The sequence below is a fragment of the Macaca nemestrina genome, chromosome 4, assembly GCF_043159975.1.
Source record: "Macaca nemestrina isolate mMacNem1 chromosome 4, mMacNem.hap1, whole genome shotgun sequence".
NCBI lineage: Eukaryota > Metazoa > Chordata > Mammalia > Primates > Cercopithecidae > Macaca > Macaca nemestrina.
Window position 1 is genome coordinate 187253207 of NC_092128.1, and position 18851 is coordinate 187272057.

At 54.7% G+C, this 18851-nt stretch overlaps 1 protein-coding gene across 3 annotated transcripts in view; it reads left to right on the plus strand.

The window, feature by feature from the left end:
* LOC105472513 (transient receptor potential cation channel subfamily M member 2) overlaps window positions 1–18851 on the plus strand; it is a 97141-nt gene that overhangs the window by 17852 nt on the left and 60438 nt on the right. For all 3 annotated transcript variants that reach the window (XM_071095800.1, XM_071095801.1, XM_011725838.3), the window contains 6 exons: window positions 4107–4275; window positions 6416–6596; window positions 9288–9454; window positions 14600–14780; window positions 16160–16221; window positions 17762–17962. In XM_071095800.1, coding sequence (XP_070951901.1) covers window positions 4107–4275; window positions 6416–6596; window positions 9288–9454; window positions 14600–14780; window positions 16160–16221; window positions 17762–17962 — 961 coding nt within the window. The remainder of the gene's footprint in view (window positions 1–4106; window positions 4276–6415; window positions 6597–9287; window positions 9455–14599; window positions 14781–16159; window positions 16222–17761; window positions 17963–18851) is intronic.

An 18851-nucleotide genomic window follows, 5' to 3' on the forward strand; every position in this document is an offset into this window, starting at 1 on the left:
CCCCTGTGCCATCTGGTTCAGGTTTCATCTGGTTTTAGAGGTTTTTTGTTTGTTTGTTTTCCTGTCTCATCTGTTTTTTTGTTTTGTTTTGTTTTGTTTTGTTTTGAGACGGAGCCTCACTCTGTCTCCTAGGCTGGAGTGCAATGGCCCTATCTCGGCTCACTGCAACCTCCGCCTCCCGGGTTCAAGCGATTCTCCTGCCTCAGCCTCCAAGCAGCTGGGATTACAGGTGCACACCACCACGCCTGGCTAATTTTTGTATTTTTAGTAGAGACAGGGTTTCACCATATTAGCCAGGCTGGTCTTGAACTCCTGACCTTGTGATCCGCCCGCCTCAGCCTCCCAAAGTGTTGAGATTACAGGCGTGAGCCACCACACCCGGCCTCATCTGTACTTTTCTAGGTTATTTGTTACTAGCAAAACATCGGAATCTAAAAATATTTGTGGATTTCCAATTAAATAAGTTATAAAGAACACATAAATGTATATTTTCTTGCCCTGAAACACCAATGAATTGCAGTAAAGGAACAAAAAGACTTCAACCTACAAAGAAAAAAGAGGAAAGGTAGCAGTTGAAGAAAGAGATTGCTGCATTCTTGCCAGAGGAAGGGGAGGAGGCAGAGCAGCAGGTCCTGGAGGCTTGCGATTCCGGCAGCTCCTGCAGTCCCCGGGTGAGGGGAGGAGGTGGAAGACCTTGGGCGAGGTGCTAGCCCCATGTCATCTGCTTGGAGCCTCCATTTGTGTGTGTTTTTAACTTTTTATTTTGAAATATGGATGTACAGAAGTTCCAAAGATACTACAGATAGGCCCCACAGTTCCACCTGTGACTACATTCTGCATAACCGTAGTACAGTACCCAAGCCAGGAATTCAAGCTGGTAGAATGTGTGTGTTTAGTTTTATGTCTTTTTTTTTTTTGAGACGGAGTCTCGCTCTGCTGCCCAGGCTGGAGTGCAGTGGCACCACGCCAGCTCACTGCAATCTCTGCCTCCTGGGTTCAAGCGATTCTCCTGCCTCAGCCTCCTGAGTAGCTGGGACTACAGGTGAGCGCTACCACACCCAGCTAATGTTTATATTTTTAGTAGAGATGAGGTTTCACTATGTTGGTCAGGCTGGTCTCGGACTCCGGACCTCAAGTGATCTGTCTGCCTCAGCCTCCCAAAGTGCTGGGATTACAGGTGTGAGCCACCGTGCCTGGCCTTGTGTCATTTTTCCCATGTTTATTTCTGTAACTACCACCATGGTCGACACAGCACTGACCATCTCCACCGAGCTCCTCCTGTACTTCCTCCGTATGGTCAACTCACCTCCTCCCCCATCATCCCTGAACCCTGCAACCACCAATCTTTCTTCATGCCTATCATTGTGTCATTTTGAGACTGTTACATCAATGGAATCATATGCTACATGACCCATGTCCTTTCCCTCAGCACAGCGCGCTTGATATCCGAGTTGCTGCTTGTGTCAATATTATTATTATTATTATTTGAGATGGAATCTCATTCTGTTGCCCAGGCTGGAGTGCAATGGCACAATCTCAGCTCACTGCAACCTCCGCCTCCCGGAGACTGGAAGTAGCTGGGACTACAGGCACGTGCAACCACGCCTGGCTAATTTTTGTATTTTTAGTAGAGATGGGCTCACCATGTTGGCCAGGATGGCTTTGAACTCCTGACCTCAAGTGATCCGCTTGCCTTGGCCTCCCATGGTGCTGGGATTACAGGTGTAAGCCACCACGCTCAGCCTTGTGTCAATATTATTTAACTGCTGAATATTCCTGTCCCTTTCTCCTTGCCTGTGTCATTACACTTCAAGTGAGAATTTGGTAGACATCAAATAATTGGGACCCATTTTTTTTTTAAATCCATTCTGTCAATCTGTTTTTTAATTGTTGTATTTAGAAAATTTATATTTAGTGTAATTATTGGTATGTTAGAGCGTATGTCTGCCATTTTATTTTTTGTTTTCTGTTCTCTTTTTTGCCTTCTTGTAGGTTACTTGAACATTTTTTAGAGTTCTATTTTGATTATTCATACCTTTTTTTTTTTTTTTTGAGACAGAGTCTCACTCTGTTGCCTGGGCTGGAGTGCAGTGGCATGATCTCGGCTCACTACACCCTCCACCTCGCTGGGCTCAGGTGATCCTCCCACCTCAGTCTCCTGAGTAGCTGGGACTACAGGCATGCACCACCATGCCTGGTTAATTTTTGTATTTTTGGTAGAGACAAGGTTTTGCCATGTTGCCCAGGCTGGTCTCAAACTCCTGCGCTCAAGCAATCTGCCCACCTTGGCCTCCCAAAGTGTTGGGATTACAGGCGTGAGCCACTGCTTACACCATACTATTTTTGAGTGTATCTTCTTGTATCACTTTTTTTTTTAAAAGGGGTTGCTCTAGGTAATATATTATATAATATAGCTTATTGCAATCTACTGATGTTGACATTTTACCAGTTTGAGTGAAGTATAGAAACATTATCTCCTTTTACATCTGTGTCCCCTTCTTAATCTATAATTGCTTGAAATATTTCTTCTACATGTATTGAAAACCATGTCAGATAGTGTTATAATTTTTGCTTCAGCCATCAAACATCAGTTACGAAATTCAAGAGGTTACTCTTTTTGTTATTTTTTCCTTTCAGATATTCCAAAATTCCTTCTTTTCTTGTTTCCTTTCTGTTTAGAGAACGTCCTTTAGCCATTCTTTTAGGGTGTGTCTGCTGGTGACAAATTCCTTAACCTTCCTTCAATGAAGAAGGTCCCAACTTCCTGTCACTTCTGAGGTTTTTTTTTTTTTTTTTTGAGAAGGAGTCTCCCACTGTTGCCCAGACTGGAGTGAGTGCAGTGGTCTGATCTCGGCTCACCGCAACCTTCACCACCTGGGTTCAATCGATTCTCCTGCCTCAGCCTCCTGAGTGGCTGGGATTACAGGTGGCCGCCACCATGCCCAGCTAATTTTTTGGATTTTAGTAGAGACAGGGTTTCACCATGTTGGCCATGTTGGTCTCGAACTCCTGATCTCATGATGCACTCGCCTCAGCTTCCCAAAGGGCTGGGATTATAGGTGTGAACCACTGCACCCGGCCGCTTCTAAGATTTTTTATTTGTTTTTAGTTTTCGGAAGTTTAACTGTTATGTGTCTTAGCATGTATCTCTTTGGGTTTATCCTGTCTGGTGTTCACTCAGATTGTGGAGTGTGTAGGTTTATGTCTTTTTTGTCAAATATGGGAAATTTTGACCATACTTCTTTACGTACATTTTCAGGATCACTGTCTTTTTCTTTTCCTTCGGGAACTCTGAACGTGAATGTATGATCTTTTGTTACAGTGCTGCAGGTCCCAGAGGTTCTGTTTACTTTGTTGTTGTTTGTTTATTTTCTCTCTGTTGTTCTTATTGGGCAATTTCTACTGTTCTGTCTTCCTGCTCCCGACTTCTTTCCTCTGTCTCCTCCATCCTGCTGTTGGGTCCATCCATTGAGTTTTTATTTCAGTTACTGCATTTTTCAGTTCTAAAATTTGCATTTGGTATATCTTCCCTTTCTTTACTGGAAATTTATGTTTTTTTTCATTTGTTTTGAGCATGTTCATGATTGCTTGTTGAAGCATTTCTAATGTGGCTGCTTTAAAATCATTTTCAGATAACTCGAACATCTGTGTCATCTTGGTGTTGGTGGCTGTCAGCCGTCTTTTCTCATCCTGGTTGACATTTTCCTGGCTCTTCGTACAACTAATGATGTTTGATTGAAACCTTGATAGTTTAGATTCTGTGTTAAGAGACTCAAGATCTTGAGTTTTAGCTGGTCCCCTTGACATGTCTATGGTGAAGGAAGGAGTCCCCCCCGTCAGTGCCCCATGAAGGGTGAAGTCAATGCCCCCTGCAGCCTCCACTGATCCACTGACTTCCTGGGGAGGCTTCTTGTTACTGCTGAGGGTGAGAAGAGTTCCAGCCCACTATTAGGCCTCTGCTGCCTCCCCCTTGGCTGGAAGGGGCAGGTGCCCTGTTTTTGCTGGTGGGAGAAGGTTGCAGCTTTCCACTGGACCTCCTCCGATGCCTCCACAGGGAACAGGAAGGGCACCGCACTCCCTGGGTGACTGGTGCTGTGTCTTTGCAGGAAGGTGGTGTGTCAGTGTGGCTACACGCGTGAGCAGCACCTGGAGGAGGCTACCAAGCCCGACACCTTCCAGGGCACACGGTGGGACCCAAAGAAACATGTCCAGGAGATGCCAACAGATGCCTTTGGTGACATCGTCTTCACGGGCCTGAGCCAGGAGGTGAAGAAGGTTGGTTTCCATCACTCTTGCTCTGAATTGTGGGTGGAGCTGCATGGCCCCACAGTGACACGTGGTGGTTGGCATTTCCTGGGGCAAGAGCAGGAGGCTGGCAAAGATCCAGCGTGCATAGAGCCCACTGCACAGCAAAGTGGGGGGGAGGGGCTCTGCAAGGCAAGCAGGAGATGCATCCCACTCTCGGAGTGCTTGGTCATCTGCAAAGCAGTGTGGGGCACAGTGAGCTTTCTAGGAAGGTGCAAGCCGGGAGTGGTGAGTGAATTCTGGCTGGGTGGCCCTGGGTAGCATTTGTCAGGGCCTGGGGGCAAGTAGGGAGGAAAGAGAGGGATGCAGGACACAGTCACACTTAGGGTGTGCTTGGGGAATGGCAGGAAGGGTGTGGAGAGGGAGGGAAAAGCAGGGGGAAGGGGCCCAGGATGGCAGGGAGGCCCATATGGCAAGTCTGGAAGCAAAGGCGAGAGTCCTTGCGAGGAGGCTGGGCCAGGCACAGCATGATCCAGGCTGAGCCTGGCCTGCAGGAGAGCGCTGTGAGGGTGCAGACTGCTGGAGGGAGGCCCAGGCGCAGGGCTGGGTTCTCTCATGCACAACTTCACTGTGGTCCCTGTAGGACCAGCCATCTCTGACCAATTCTTAGGCGCCATCCCAGGCCTGTGGAGTCAGAGACTTGGCCCCTTGTGTGTTGACCAGCCTTCTGGAGGGTTCTGAGACAGCGATTGGGTGCCACTCTCCTGGGAGGGGGTGGCACTGATCTCTGTGCTGGGGTCTGGAGCCCTGAATCTGGTACCCGCCGAGTGTGACCTGTCCACTCGATGCATGATGACGCCATGAGGTGACCAAAGAGGTTGAGTGGGGCAGGTCTCGGAGACGGGGTCGTGTGGCCCCAGGCTTCCTGGCTGGCCCAGCCCCTGAGCCACCCTGTGTCACCATCACATGTGGGTGTTCTCCAGGCCCCTGGGCCCCTCTGTCTCTGTGGTTATGGGAACAGTCCCGTTGTCGGGTTTCAGATGAGGGATTGAGGTATGGGCAGACCCCACCCGTTGCCCAAGGCCATGGTGGCAGTGCCAGTGGGGGGTTTGAGTCCAGCTGCGTCTGAGCCCGGAGTTCTGGCCGCATCCCTCCCCCACTCCCCGACTTCTCCCAGCCCTGCAGCTGCCGACAGGGGCAGGTGGTGTGAGGGAAAAACGCCTGTGGCCTGACAGTGAGTGACAGCTGGGACACAGACCCTGTGGTGCAGCAGGTCTGCCTCGAAGCCCAGGAGTGTCCACCATGCAGGCCACAGCCCTGCTCCTCCCAGGGAGACCAGCACCTCCAGATGCCTGGTGGACCCGGTGGGGCCCACGTTCTGATGGTGACAGGCACCATCAGGTTGTGGGTTAACTGGACCTTCTTTAGTGACAATGCTACCACATGTTTGTTTTAAGGGCACCTCATGGCATTTCTGGATTTCACCCATCACCTTTGTGTCTCTGGTGGGCCAATCCCGGCGGGGGTTGCTGGCCCGGCTGGGTCTCTTCAGACACGGCCCACCTAGCGGAACAGGGAAAGTCCACTGTGTACTTGTGAGGGTCTCCTAGAGCACAAGGGGCCAGAGTGATGACAGAGCCTGGGAGAGCCATGTTCAGACGGGAGGCACAGGAAGCTGGGCCCCCTGAATCCCCAGGATGGGCCAGGGCACAGGGGCCACAGAGCAGAGGGGACAGGAAAGGGGACAGGAGAGGGGCAGTGCTGGGCGCACAAGGACAGGAGGGCAGAGACCCCAGTGCAGGAGATGGTTAGGCCCTGGGAAGGCAGGGCCCAGGCGCTAGGGTGGGAATTAGAGTCTGCTGGTGCGTGTCTGAGAGGCACTCCCAAAATCGAGAGGAAGAGGAAAAAGTGGGTGCTGTGGGGGCATGAGGGCCGGGGGAGGTTTGCTGAGGGCATTTCTGGTCCCCAAGGGACGGCCTGTTGCTCCCGGCTTGGGCCTCTCTGCCTCCCTCTTCTCTCATGATCCGTGCCTTGCCCACACGGGGACCCCTTTACTGAGTCTGTGCGGTGTCTGCCGCCCACTGGGGCCTCTCCGTGTGGCCTGTGTGGGTCGGTGCTGTCCCTGCCCACTGATACACGGGTTCCCTCCGCCATCTTCCCTGTCCCGCAGTATGTTAGAGTCTCCCAGGACACGCCCTCCAGCACGATCTACCACCTCATGACCCAGCACTGGGGGCTGGACGTCCCCAACCTCCTGATCTCAGTGACCGGGGGGGCCAAGAACTTCAACATGAAGCCGCGGCTGAAGAGCATTTTCCGCAGAGGCCTGGTCAAGGTGGCTCAGACCACAGGTAATTCGGAGGCTGGAGGGACACGAGGCCCCGGCGGGTGGGCAGGGTGGGCTGTGGAGGCTGTGCCGGGGCAGTCAGGGCCATCAGGATCCAAAAAGTCCCTGGGAGCCGCCGAGGCTGTGCCCCAGCCTGAGTCGGACCCATGCACCCCTCACCTGGGCACAGCTGCTCCCTGACACCCGGCGCTGCCCCTGGCTTGCCCGTGGGCTGGAGATGGCTCAGTGTGTGGCCCTGCTGGTGCCCAGGGCCAAGCAGAGATGAAAACCTCGGTGGCCTGGGTGCACGGCTGGGGCCAGTGTTGCGGGACAGTTGTAGGGGGCCAGCGAGAGTTCCCGGTCATCACATTTTCCATGATCACTTTTTTCCATCAGCATCAGGCAAGGAGCATTATTATTTCCATCTTTTCACTTGAGGCAACTGCCTGGTTGGAGTCAAATCACCTCCCAAGTTTGCACCACCAGTGAGAGCCAGGCAGGGACCCAGTCCTGGTGGATGGTGTGAGATCCCAGGGGCTGTGACCTGGTGCCCTGCCCTACCCTGATTCCATTGTGGAGGGGACCCCAAGTCCTGGAGGCTCCCCGGGCCTCTCTGGAGGGGACTGGGTGAATAGTGAGGCCCTGAGGTGATTACTTGGCAATGTTGGGTCCAGATGGGTCTGGGGTCACCTCGCTTTTCCTGGGGTGTGGTCTTTGCCTCCAAGTGGAGTCATAACTGAGCCTGACTTGGCCTGCGCGGCTCAGAGTCCTCGGTTTGTCTGCCTGGTGACCGTGAGGCATGGCTGCATCTTTTGACCTGTGAGCCCCACAGCCCTGCTTGTAAAATGACCAGACCTTTTCTCAGTCTGGTCATGTGGGACTAGGTTTAACGCAGGTCACTGTCCCACAAGCACTTTCTGATGCTTCGCCCTCTCAAACAACGCCATGGATTTCTTCGGGTCTCACCCGCTCCAGGTCTTCATGTTGCATTTTTTTTAGCTTTCAATATCAGTGACCTTGCCGTCTGCTTCCTGGCCCAAAGCTAGTACCAGCTTTTCAACTGTTATCTCCATCTCCATCTCCATCTCCATCCATTTATTTTTGAGACAGGGTCTCGCTCTGTTCCCCAGGCTCGAGTACAGCAGCACGATTTCAGCTTACTGCAGCCTAGACCTCTTGGGCTCAGGTGATCCTCCTGCCCCTGCCTCCCGAGTTGCTGGGACTAGAGGCATATGCCACCATGCCAGGCTAATTTTTGTAGAGACAAGGTCTATGTTGTCCAGGCTGATCTTGAACTCCTGGGCTCAAGCAATCTTCCTGCCTTGACCTCTCAAAGTGCTGGGATAACAGGCATGAGCCACTGTGCCTGGCCGATTGGCTGTTTTCTTTTTTTTTTGGAGACGGAGTCTTCCGTCTTGCTCTGTTGCCCAGGCTGGAGTGCAGTGATGGTGGCGCAATCTCAGCTCACTGCAATCTCTGCCTCCTGAGCTCAAGCAATTCTCCTGCCTCAGCCTCCTGAGGAGCTGGGACTACAGGCGTGTGCTACTACGCCCAGCTAATTTTTGCATTTTTAGTAGAGACGGGGTTTCACCATGTTGGTCAGGCTGGTCTCAGACTCCTGACCTCAGGTGATCTGCCCACCTTGGCCTCCCAAAGTGCTGGGATTACAGGCATGAGCCACTGCACCTGGCCCAATTGCTGTTCTTATGGTGACACTGTGACCCAGCCTTTGGTATGGCAGCATTATACCAGGGACAAATCCCCAAAATGAACAAATGTGACTTTCGCTGGTGCCTCAAGGGGAGGCTGTGGGGCAGCAGCTGTGGCTTCACCTGTGCCTCTCACCCTGGGGCAGGCCAGGCGAGCAGACACCTGGGGACCTCCTGCTCTCAGGCAAAGCTGCCGCCAGCTCATGACATTGGGTCAGACCAGATGTGGGATGGAAGGTGTGTTTCTTTCTTTCTTTCTTTTTTTTTTTTTTTTGAGATGGCGTTTCACTCTTATTGCCCAGGCTAGAGTTCAGTGGCGCAATCTTGGTACACTGCAACCTCTGTCTCCCAGGTTCAAGTGATTCTCCTGCCTCAGCCTCCTGAGTAGCTGGGATTACAGGCATGCGCCACCACACTGGGCTAATTTTGTATTTTTAGTAGAGATGGGGTTTCTCCATGTTGGTCAGGCTGGTCTTGAACTCCCAACCTGGGAGATGATCCGACTGCCTCGGCCTCCCAAAGTGTTGGGATTACAGGCGTGAGCCACCACGCCCGGCCGGAGGTGTGTTTCTTACAGGGTTGGCTGCAAACCTCTGGCAGCAAGTAGTGGGTGGAAAGTGGAGGGAGTCCTTCCTAGGGGCCAGGATGAGTGGTGCGAGCAAGGACGCACTCTGCCGCACCTGGGTCCTGAAAGCTGGGAGGAAGAAGGAAAGCAAAATAGAAGAATGCAGAGAGCGTGCTGAGAATCGGGATCCTGAGTCTGGGGCCAGAGGAGGTGGCAGGGACCAGGGAGAGGGGTGGGGCCTGCTCCTGTTCCCACCCTGCCTGAGGACCGTGGGAACCCCAGTTCCTTACACCTGATGCTGGTTTAAAAGCCCCTGAGTGAGGGGCTCTGTGTTGATGGGGGCCGGGCATCGCTGAGCCTAGAGGGGCTCAGGCGTCAGGCTCCTGGGTATCAGGGTGCTCCTCAGTACTGAGGGGCCTGCCCACCCGTGCTTCTTCCCCAGGGGCCTGGATCATCACGGGGGGCTCCCACGCCGGCGTCATGAAGCAGGTGGGCGAGGCGGTGCGGGACTTCAGCCTGAGCAGCAGCTACAAGGAAGGTGAGGTCATCACCATCGGAGTCGCCACCTGGGGCACCGTCCACCGCCGCGAGGGCCTGATCCATCCCACGGTGAGCGCAGCCCGCTGGGGAGGGGAGCCTAGGACCAGGGGTGTGGGTGACGTGTGACCAGGTGCTGTAGGGGGCAGGCGGAGTGTGCAGGGGCCGGGGTGTGGGTGATGTCTGATGGGGCACTGTAGGGAGCAGGTGGGGTGTGCAGGGACGGCGGGCGCACTCAGGAGATTGGGCGCAACTCCTGGCCCGGTCCCTGACCCAGGTGACCTGGATGAATGGCTAACTTGGCTGGACTCTGGTATCTCCCTCAAGGTTGCAAGAGGGATCCACATGAGAGTCACTGGCTATGAGGGCTCCGCTAACAGCAGAGGGAGGGAGCGTGGCCGGCGGGCAGCTGGGCAGGGCTGAGCCAGGGCGATCTGACCCCGAACTGGAGCTTTTAGCGCTTTGAGTCCCTGCACTCAGAGGTCTCCTGCATCCAGGAATCCCACCGTGCTGCGGTCCCCGGCAGCCAGGACCCCCCCCCAGCTTCTCTGTCAAGGTTGAGGATGGAGCACTCCTGCCTCTGGTTAACTGGCCGCAGGAGAAGCAGTTGCTTTAATCCAGAGCCTTGAATTGGGACAGATAATGAGTCATTCAACCAGATTTTCCAAGGACACACTAACTTTGGCATAATGCGTGTGTGCCCCTGAATCCGTGTGGTCAGGAAAGCCCACAAACACTGGCCTGTGACTCACTGAGCAGGTTCCCTCGTCACCCCGAGGGGTGATTTACTCCTCTGGCAACATCACAGACACTGTGTGTCCATTCCGGGGGGCGGGGGACACTCCCAGATGCCCACGAGGGCCCAGCAAGCCCTGGCCAGCCGCAGCTCGGCCTCCACCTTCCTTTTGCATCAGAATCATGAATATGTCTGGTGGGGTCTGACTGGACCGGCTGTTTGGCTTTGCTTGCTCTTTTTATGAATTGAAAAACTGAAGCCAGGAGCGGCTGGGTGATGTCGCAGGTCACTCCTTACTTTCCTCCCCACGCTGAGTTCAGATGACTTCCCATGACACCACCGTTGCTGGTGGTGTTCGAAGAACAGGACTGTGGCTGCTTCCGCTTAGCCGCGCTCCCTCTCTGTGGACGGCGGAGGGTGGGTGTCCCAGCCCCGCTGCCACCCTGCCTTGGATCTGTCTCCCAGGGCTGCTGTAACCCGGGCTCACAAACCTGGCAGCTTAAAGCAGCAGAAACTTAGTCTATCATATCTGGAATCCGTGTCGCTTGGCCATCATCCAGCCATCGATGTCGGCGGGGCCACCTCCCTCCAGGGCCTGGGGAAGAGTATTCCTGCTGCCTCGAGCGTCTGGTGCTGATGGGCATCCTCTGGCCGGTGGCCGCCTCCCTCCAGTCTCTGCCTCCGCGTCCCGTGGCCTTTTCTGTGTGCCTGTGTGAAATCTCCCCATGTCTCCCATAAGAACATTTGTGATGGTGTTGAGGACCCACTGGGGTCATCTAGGGTGATGCCTTCATATCAAGATCTTTAACTGACATCTGCAAAGATGCTTTTCCAAACAGGGAAATGAGGAGCAGCACTTACCGGGTCCACGAGCAGGCCTTGATGTCTTTGGGTGGCCGTGATTCAGCTAACTGCGGTCCTCCCTCTGGCCTCAGACTCCTGTCCACTCCACATGCAAAATACGTTCACCCCATTGCCAGATCCTGGCCGGGCGTGGGGGCTCACGCCTGTCATCCCAGCACTTTGGGAGGCTGAGGTGGGCGGATCACTTGAGGACGAGACTTCAAGACCAGCTTGGCCAACATGGTGAAATGCTGTCTTTACTAAAAATACAAAAATTAGCTGGGCATAGCGGCAGGCACCTGTAATCCCAGCTGAGGCAGGAGAATTGCTTGAACCCAGGAGCCGGAGGTTGCAGTGAGCCAAGATCATGCCACTGCACTCCAGCCGGGCTGACAGAGCAAGACTCTGTCCAAACCAAACCAAATGATCCCCTCCAACTACCAACCCGTTACAGCAGAAACTCCAAGATCAGAATCTCATGTAAATATCATGAGCTTGGCCGGGCACGGTGGCTCACACCTGTCATCCCAGCACTTTGGGAGGCCAAGGCGGGCAGATCACCTGAGGACAGGAGCTCGAGACCAGCCTGGCCAACATGGAGAAACCCCGTCTCAACAAAAAATTAGCCAGGCATGGTGGTGGGCGCCTGTAATCCCAGCTACTGGGAGGCCGAGGCAGGAGGATCGCTTGAACCCGGGAGGCGGAGGTTGCAGCGAGCCAAGATTGTGCCACTGCACTCCAGCCTGGATGACAGAGCGAGACACCATCTCAAGCAAAACAAAACAAAACAAACAAAAATATCAGCTCAAAAGTCCCAAATGTCATCATTTAAGTCAGGGATGTGAAGACTCTGGGTCTGATCCATCCTGGATCAGATTTTCTCTTCACATGTGCACCTGTGAGAGGAGACAACAAGTCACCTGTCTCCAAAATACAAGGGAACAACAGGGAAGGGCAGGTATAGCATCACAGCTGTAGACACTCTCATTCCCAAAGGGGGAACATGGGAGGAACCAAGGCATCACCAGCCCCAGGCAATTCCAAAACCCAGCAGGGGGAACGCACTAGGTGGTGAGACTGGGGAGACCCCTCTGTGGCTTGGGCACCCCCCACCCTGCTCTGTGTCCACAGCTCTGCCTTCAGGATGATCCTTTTCCCTGAAGGTTATAGGTTATTTCCTGCTTGAAGATTTTAAGGAGTCTGACGACCTTTCATTTTATCCCACCTCTGTCCCTTTCAGTCCAAATTTGCAGTGTTGTTGTTGATGTAACATTTGTGAAAACTTTGTGTGCCTCCTTTGAATGCCATAGGAATTTCTGCCAGTAGACAAAAAGGGCTCTGCTGACCTTTCCTGTGATGCCGTCTCCACTCCTGTCTTCTGAGATGGTTGAGTGAATCGCAGTCTCCTTGCCTAGTCTCTTCGTCACTAGCAGAGGGTTGTGCAGGCACACCCTTGGCCCTCTCTCTCTCTTTTTTTTTTTTTTTTTTTGAGACAGAGTCTTACTCTGTCTCCCAGGCTGGAGTGCAGTGGCATGATCTCAGCTCACACTGCAACCTCTGCCTCCCGGGTTCAAGCGATTCTCCTGCCTCAGCCTCCCGAGTAGCTGGGACTACAGGCACCCACCACCACGCCCAGCTAATTTGTGTTTTTTTACTAGAGACAGGATTTCACCATGTTGGCCAGGCTGATCTTGAACTCCTGACCTTGTGATCTGCCTGCCTCAGCCCTCCAAAGTGCTGGGATTCCAGGTGTGAGCCACCGCGCCTGGCCCATGTATGTATTTTCTTTTCTTTTTTTTTTTTTTTTTTGAGATGGAGTCTCGCTGTGTCGCCCAGGCTGGGGTGCAGTGGCACGATCTCAGCTCACTGCAAGCTCCGCCTCCTGGGTTCACGCCATTCTCCTGCCTCAGCCTCCGAGTAGCTGGGACTACAGGCGCCCGCCACCACGCCCGGCTAGTTTTTTGCATTTTTAGTAGAGACGGAGTTTCACCATGTTAGCCAGGGATGGTCTCGATCTCCTGACCTCGTGATCCATCCACCTCGGCCTCCCAAAGTGCTGGGATTACAGGCTTGAGCCACCGCGCCCAGCCCATGTATGTATTTTCTAAGGCAGCAGTCCCCAACCTTTTTGACACCAGGGACTGGTTTCATGGAAGACAATTTTTGCACAGATGGGGGCGGGGTGGTGAGTGGTTGGTTTGGGGATGATTCAAGCACATTACATTTATTGTGCACTTTATTTCTATTATTACATTGTAATATATAATGAAGTAATCATACAACTCACCATCATGTAGGATCAGTGGGAGTCCTGAGCTTGTTTTCCTGCAGCTAGATGGTCCCATCATCTGGGGGTGATGGGGGACAGTGACAGATCATCAGTCATTAGATTTTCTTAGGGACACACAGCCTAGGTCCCTCGAACGCACAGTTCACAGTAAGGTTAGTATTCCCATGAGAATCTAGTGCTGCGGATCTGACAGGAGGTGGAGCTCGGGCAGTCACACACACGATAGGGAGCGGCTGCAAATAGGGATGAAGCTTCACTCACTCACCTGCCACCCACCTCCTGCTGTGCGCAGCCCAGCTCCTCACAGGTCACCGACCATTACCAGTCCATGGCCCAGGGGGTGGGGACCCCTGCTCTAAGGTAACAAAACCCTCCTTGCCCTGCTCCTTGCTTCCTTCGGAGCCCTTACTGCAAGTTGTTTGTTTTCTGAGATGGGGTCTCACTGTTGCCCAGGCTGGGGTGCGTTGGTGTGATCCTCAGCCTTGAGCCCCTGGGCTCAAGTGATCTTCCCACCTCAGCCTCCCAAGTAGCTGGGACTACAGGTGTGCGCCACCATGCCCGGCTAATTTTTTTTTTTATTTGTAGACATGAGATCTGCCATGTTGTCCAGGCTGGTCTCGAACTCTGGGGCTCAGGTGATCCTCCCGCCTCGGCCTCCCAAAGTGCTGGGATTACAGGCATGAGCCACTGTGCCCGTCTCTGCAAGGCTTTTAACACCGCATTCCCACCAATATTCTCTTCAAGGACATTGAGACGTTTTCTATTCATGGTGCTTCAAAATCCTGCCGTCTTCTCCCCATTGCCAGCTTCAATGCCACTTCCACATTTTCAGGTGCTTGTTACAGCAGCACCCCACTTCCTCACCCCAGACCTGTATCTGTTTCCTGTGGCTGCTGTAACAAATGGCCGCAAGCCTGAAACGGCAGCATTGTGGTCTCTCACGTGTCTGGAGGACAGAACTCTGAAGTCAGGGTCACACCCCTCCTGAGGCCTGGGAGGAGGGTCTGTTTCCCTGCCTTCTCCACTCCTGGGGGCTCCGGCTTTCTCCATTTGTGGCTGTGTCGCTCGTCCCTGCCTCTGTGGTCCCGTGTCCTCCTCTCCTGTGTGTGTCTCCCGCCAGCTCTCTCCTGTAAGGACACCTGTGATGGTATTTTGGGCCCACTCAGATCATCCAGGTTAATCTTCTCATGTTTCGATCACATCTGCAAAGTCACTTTCTCCAATAAGGCCACATCCACAGATTCCAGAGACTGGGACCTGGTCTCTCTGGGGGCTGGTGTTCAGCCTGCTCACGTTAGAGAGGCAGAGTTTTCCAGAAGCTGTGTCTGACGCTTCCTGGCCATTCCAGGGCAGCTTCCCTGCTGAGTACATACTGGATGAGGATGGCCAAGGGAACCTGACCTGCCTAGACAGCAACCACTCTCACTTCATCCTCGTGGACGACGGGACCCACGGCCAGTATGGGGTGGAGATTCCTCTGAGGACCAGGCTGGAGAAGTTCATATCGGAGCAGACCAAGGAAAGAGGAGGTAGGGAAGCTTGCTTTCAAGAGTGCTTGAGCAGATAGCACAGTGGGCTGGTCAGAGTGTCAGGTACAGCTGGTCACAACCAGGATGTTGGTGGCGCTTGGAGCGTCCTCAGAACACACCTGGGTTTCTATCCCATGTCTCTTTATACTTTGTTCCAGGAGGGTCATCTTCTCTTGCCCGTTTCAGCCAGTGGGAGGGCGGTCAGGGGGGCTGGCAGCTCACCTGTGTGCTCACAGGTAATAGGCCAGCCTACTTTTTTTTTTTTTTGAGACAGGGTCTGGAGTGCAGTGGTGTGATCTCAGCTCACTGTAGCCTCGAACTTCTGGGCTCAAGGGATCCTCCCACCACCTTCCCAAAGTGCTGGGATTACAAAGCTTGAACCACTGTGCCTGGCCCTACAATTATTTTAAACCGTGACCATGGTCTGGTCTCAGGTTCAGAAATCAGAATGTACGATAGTCAAAACTTAGGATTTGACACCTTTTTCCTCATAGGTGGGATGGGATGGGTTTGAGGACGTCGGGAGGTCAAGTGTGGGGTTTTGCCCGTCACTCGAGGAGGGCTCAAAGAGGAGATGGTGAATGGGAGGTGTCTGGCCTGTGCCCCGGTGGGCTGGGGTCCCCTGCAAGCTTCCTTGTGCAGCAGACTCCGTGGAGGGCTCCTCACCAGTGCGTGGGCCCCGGCCCCAGGGTCCAACTCAGCAGCTCCAGGTGGGCTGAGAACTTGCATTAGGAGCACGTTCCCTGGTGGGGGTGCTGTTGAGGTTCAGGGACCCCGCTTTGAGAACCCTGCTTGACTAGGACACCCAGGGTGGGATGTGTGGGTGAGTGTGTGAAGACGATGGGCCCATGGGGTCTCATAGACAGAGTTTGCTGCCTGGGGAAAAAGGTTGCTAAGTCCTTCTCAGGCTCCCCTGCTGTTGGGCTGGATGAAGTTCAGGGTGGGGCCGGGCAGAGGGACAAAGGATGGACATGTCGTGTCCTGCTCCCACCTACACGTGACAGGTTATGCCCACCTGCTTGGGGCATCAGCTCTGATTGTCCCTCCCTCCCTCCTTCCCTCCCTCCCAAGAAAGCAAGAGGGGGTGGATGGGATGCAAGCGAGCAGGGGAGGTGTGGGCGGCAGGGGGCTCTCGAGTCTGCTCATCGATGTGGAACAGGTGGGTCCCCTGGTAATGTGGAGCTTTGACCTTCAAGGGCAACTCAGCACTGGCTAGAGGTCTCCCAGCAGGTGCTTCAGTGTGTGGTTAGGCTGGAGCCGGCAGGGGGCAGGGGAGAGTGCCCCAGTGCAGGGTCTTGCCCCCCACCCACCTCTGTCCCCTCACTCGGCTCTGTGCTTTGTTTAGGTGTGGCCCTCACTCTGCTCTGTGCTTTTTCTAGGTGTGGCCATCAAGATCCCCATCGTGTGTGTGGTGCTGGAGGGCGGCCCGGGCACGTTGCAGGTGAGCATGGCTGGGTGGGAGGGGGTAGGTGTGGGCCCATCCTGCTGCTGGCAGATGACTGTCCAGAAGTGCTTGTCTCAGCACTCAAGACTGTTGGCAAGAGAGAGCGATGAGCTTGCCCACCAGGAGACGAGAAAGAGCGTCTGTCCTGTGACAGGGCTGCTTCCGGGTGGGCGGAGGACGGGTCGGAGGAAGGTGCCTGGGGGAGGAAGCTGGGCTTGGCTGTGACCAGGCCATTGACTGGCATGGAAGGAAAGGATGGGGTCCCAGGGCCTGGAGTGAGTGGGGAGCCTCTGCTCCCGGGACCTGCCGGGGAGGCTGGGGAGTTTCTGCAGCTCTGCCCCCAAGATTCCTCCAGGAAGCATTTTTCTTTTTCTTTTTTTTTTTTTTGAGACGGAGTCTCGCTTTGTCACCCAGGCTGGAGTGCAGTGGCCGGATCTCGGCTCACTGCAAGCTCCGCCTCCCGGGTTTACGCCATTCTCCTGCCTCAGCCTCCGAGTAGCTGGGACTACAGGTGCCGCCACCACGCCCGGCTAATTTTTTGTATTTTTAGTAGAGACGGGATTTCACCGTGTTAGCCAGGATGGTCTCGATCTCCTGACCTCGTGATCCACCCGCCTCAGCCTCCCAAAGTGCTGGGATTACAGGCGTGAGCCACTGCGCCCGGCAAAGGAAGCATTTTTCAAAGTACAGGGCCACGGCCCCCATCCCAGATCTGTGGTGCCAGCAGCTGTGTGACTGCGGATGTGGCATGCGGCCTGAATGCGCTGCTCTGCTGGCCTCCCTTCCTGACCCGAATCCTAACTGCTTTGTGGCGTGCAGGGTGCGAGGCGACCTCACCTGCTGTAGGAACGTATGAGGACATATAGCCTGCGGATCTGGACCAAGAGTGTGGGCTTTTGTGAAGGATGGAATCATAAGCAGTGTCCCATTTATGTTTCATGATTGCAGGAGGTCAAAACAGAGCCTTGGGGGCTTAAGGCTGGACAGGAATCCATAGAGCACTGGGTCCTCACTCCCTACACATGCCAAGTACCCTTCACGCTCTCCTGCTGGGGCAGCTACACCTGCCTCCTTATCCCAGGCGGATGCTCATACACATGGCAAGGTCCTTCCTGCCAGACGGCCTTGTGGCCAGTCCCTTCCCGAAGTCCAGCACCCCCTGGAGCCCGGGGGCCCTCCTCATTGCCCTGCTCTTACTGTGGGCTTTTATGAGGTTGGTAACTCCAGGTCCATGCAGCGTCCCCTTTGCTGCGAGGCCCTCACATCTGCAGGTCCATAGGCAAAAATGCTGAGAGCCTTTGATTCTGCTGGTGCTGAGGCCCGAGAGGCGCCAGGTGTGCAGCCCCCAGTGTGTTGGGGCAGCTCCCTCTTCCCCCAGAGCAGGGGATGCCACCAAACTGATAAGTGCTTTCAGTGGATCTTGGAGTAGTGTTAGCCCAGCCCTTCCCTTAGCTGGCCTTGGAGAATTCTCCGTTCAGAAAGCGTTGGAGCGAGGTGAGGACCCAGTCCCGGGCTCACGCCCCCGCCTGCCTTGCAGACCATCTACAACGCCACCACCAACGGCACCCCTTGCGTAGTTGTGGAGGGCTCGGGCCGCGTGGCCGACGTCATTGCCCAGGTGGCCAACCTGCCTGTCTCGGACATCACTGTCTCCCTGATCCAGCAGAAACTGAGTGTGTTCTTCCAGGAGATGTTTGAGACCTTCACGGAAAGCAGGATTGTCGAGTGGACCAAAAAGGTGAGGCTGACGGGCACGATGGTCACCGGCATGTGGCTGCTTCACAGAGACACCGGCAGCCTGGTGGGCAGCACCAGGACTCACTGATCGATGCGGAGAACCCACCGGGTCTGAGCGGGTGCCAGAGCGATTTGCAGAGGGCAGGGCGCAGGTGGCAAGCCTCCTGGCTGGGTTCCGGAGGTCAGATCCCGTGACAGCACGTGAAAGGAGGGTGTGAACCTCACCGGCAGCACAGCAGGGTGGGTTGGGAACACTGCCAGGCTCATGGTGCTGTGAAAAGAGTCTGCTGGATTGGAGGGGTGGGAGGCAGGCGCTGGGGAGGCCTCAGCCGAGTTGGGCAGCAGGGCAGCTGCTGAGTAATGGCTGTGGGTCGCAGGGTTAGTCCAGCTCATAGCCTCATGGGTGAGTTAATGGAGGCACGTAGAGTGGCCTCAGGAGGGGCCATTGCCCCCAGTCCAGGGGTAGATTTTGGGTGGCCCCTGCCATGACCCCAGCCTCCAGAGGGGGTTAGTTGTGAAGGGCCGTGGTTGGTCAGCCCTGACCACCTCACAAAGCCCTTGACCAGGGGGGCGGGCTCCAGTGGAGAGTTCCTGCCCTCTCTGTACCTGCTGGTTCCAGGGTCACGTGACTCAGTTCCTGGAGGATTGTTGGCGGGGGCTGGGACCGGGGCCTTTTCATCCTGTTTCCCAGCAAGCCGGGGCCGGCAGAGCCCTCAGTCTGTGTCTTTCCTGCAGAGCCTGGACATCCCCAGGTTCTGAGTGGCTGACATGCACTTTCCACGGCTCCCGCTGTGTTTAATTTGGGCTCTGTGGGCAGTGGTGGCCCCTAGCTGCAGGCCACAGGGACACGTGTATTTGGCCAGATTGGGCCTGTGGAGAATGGATTAAAA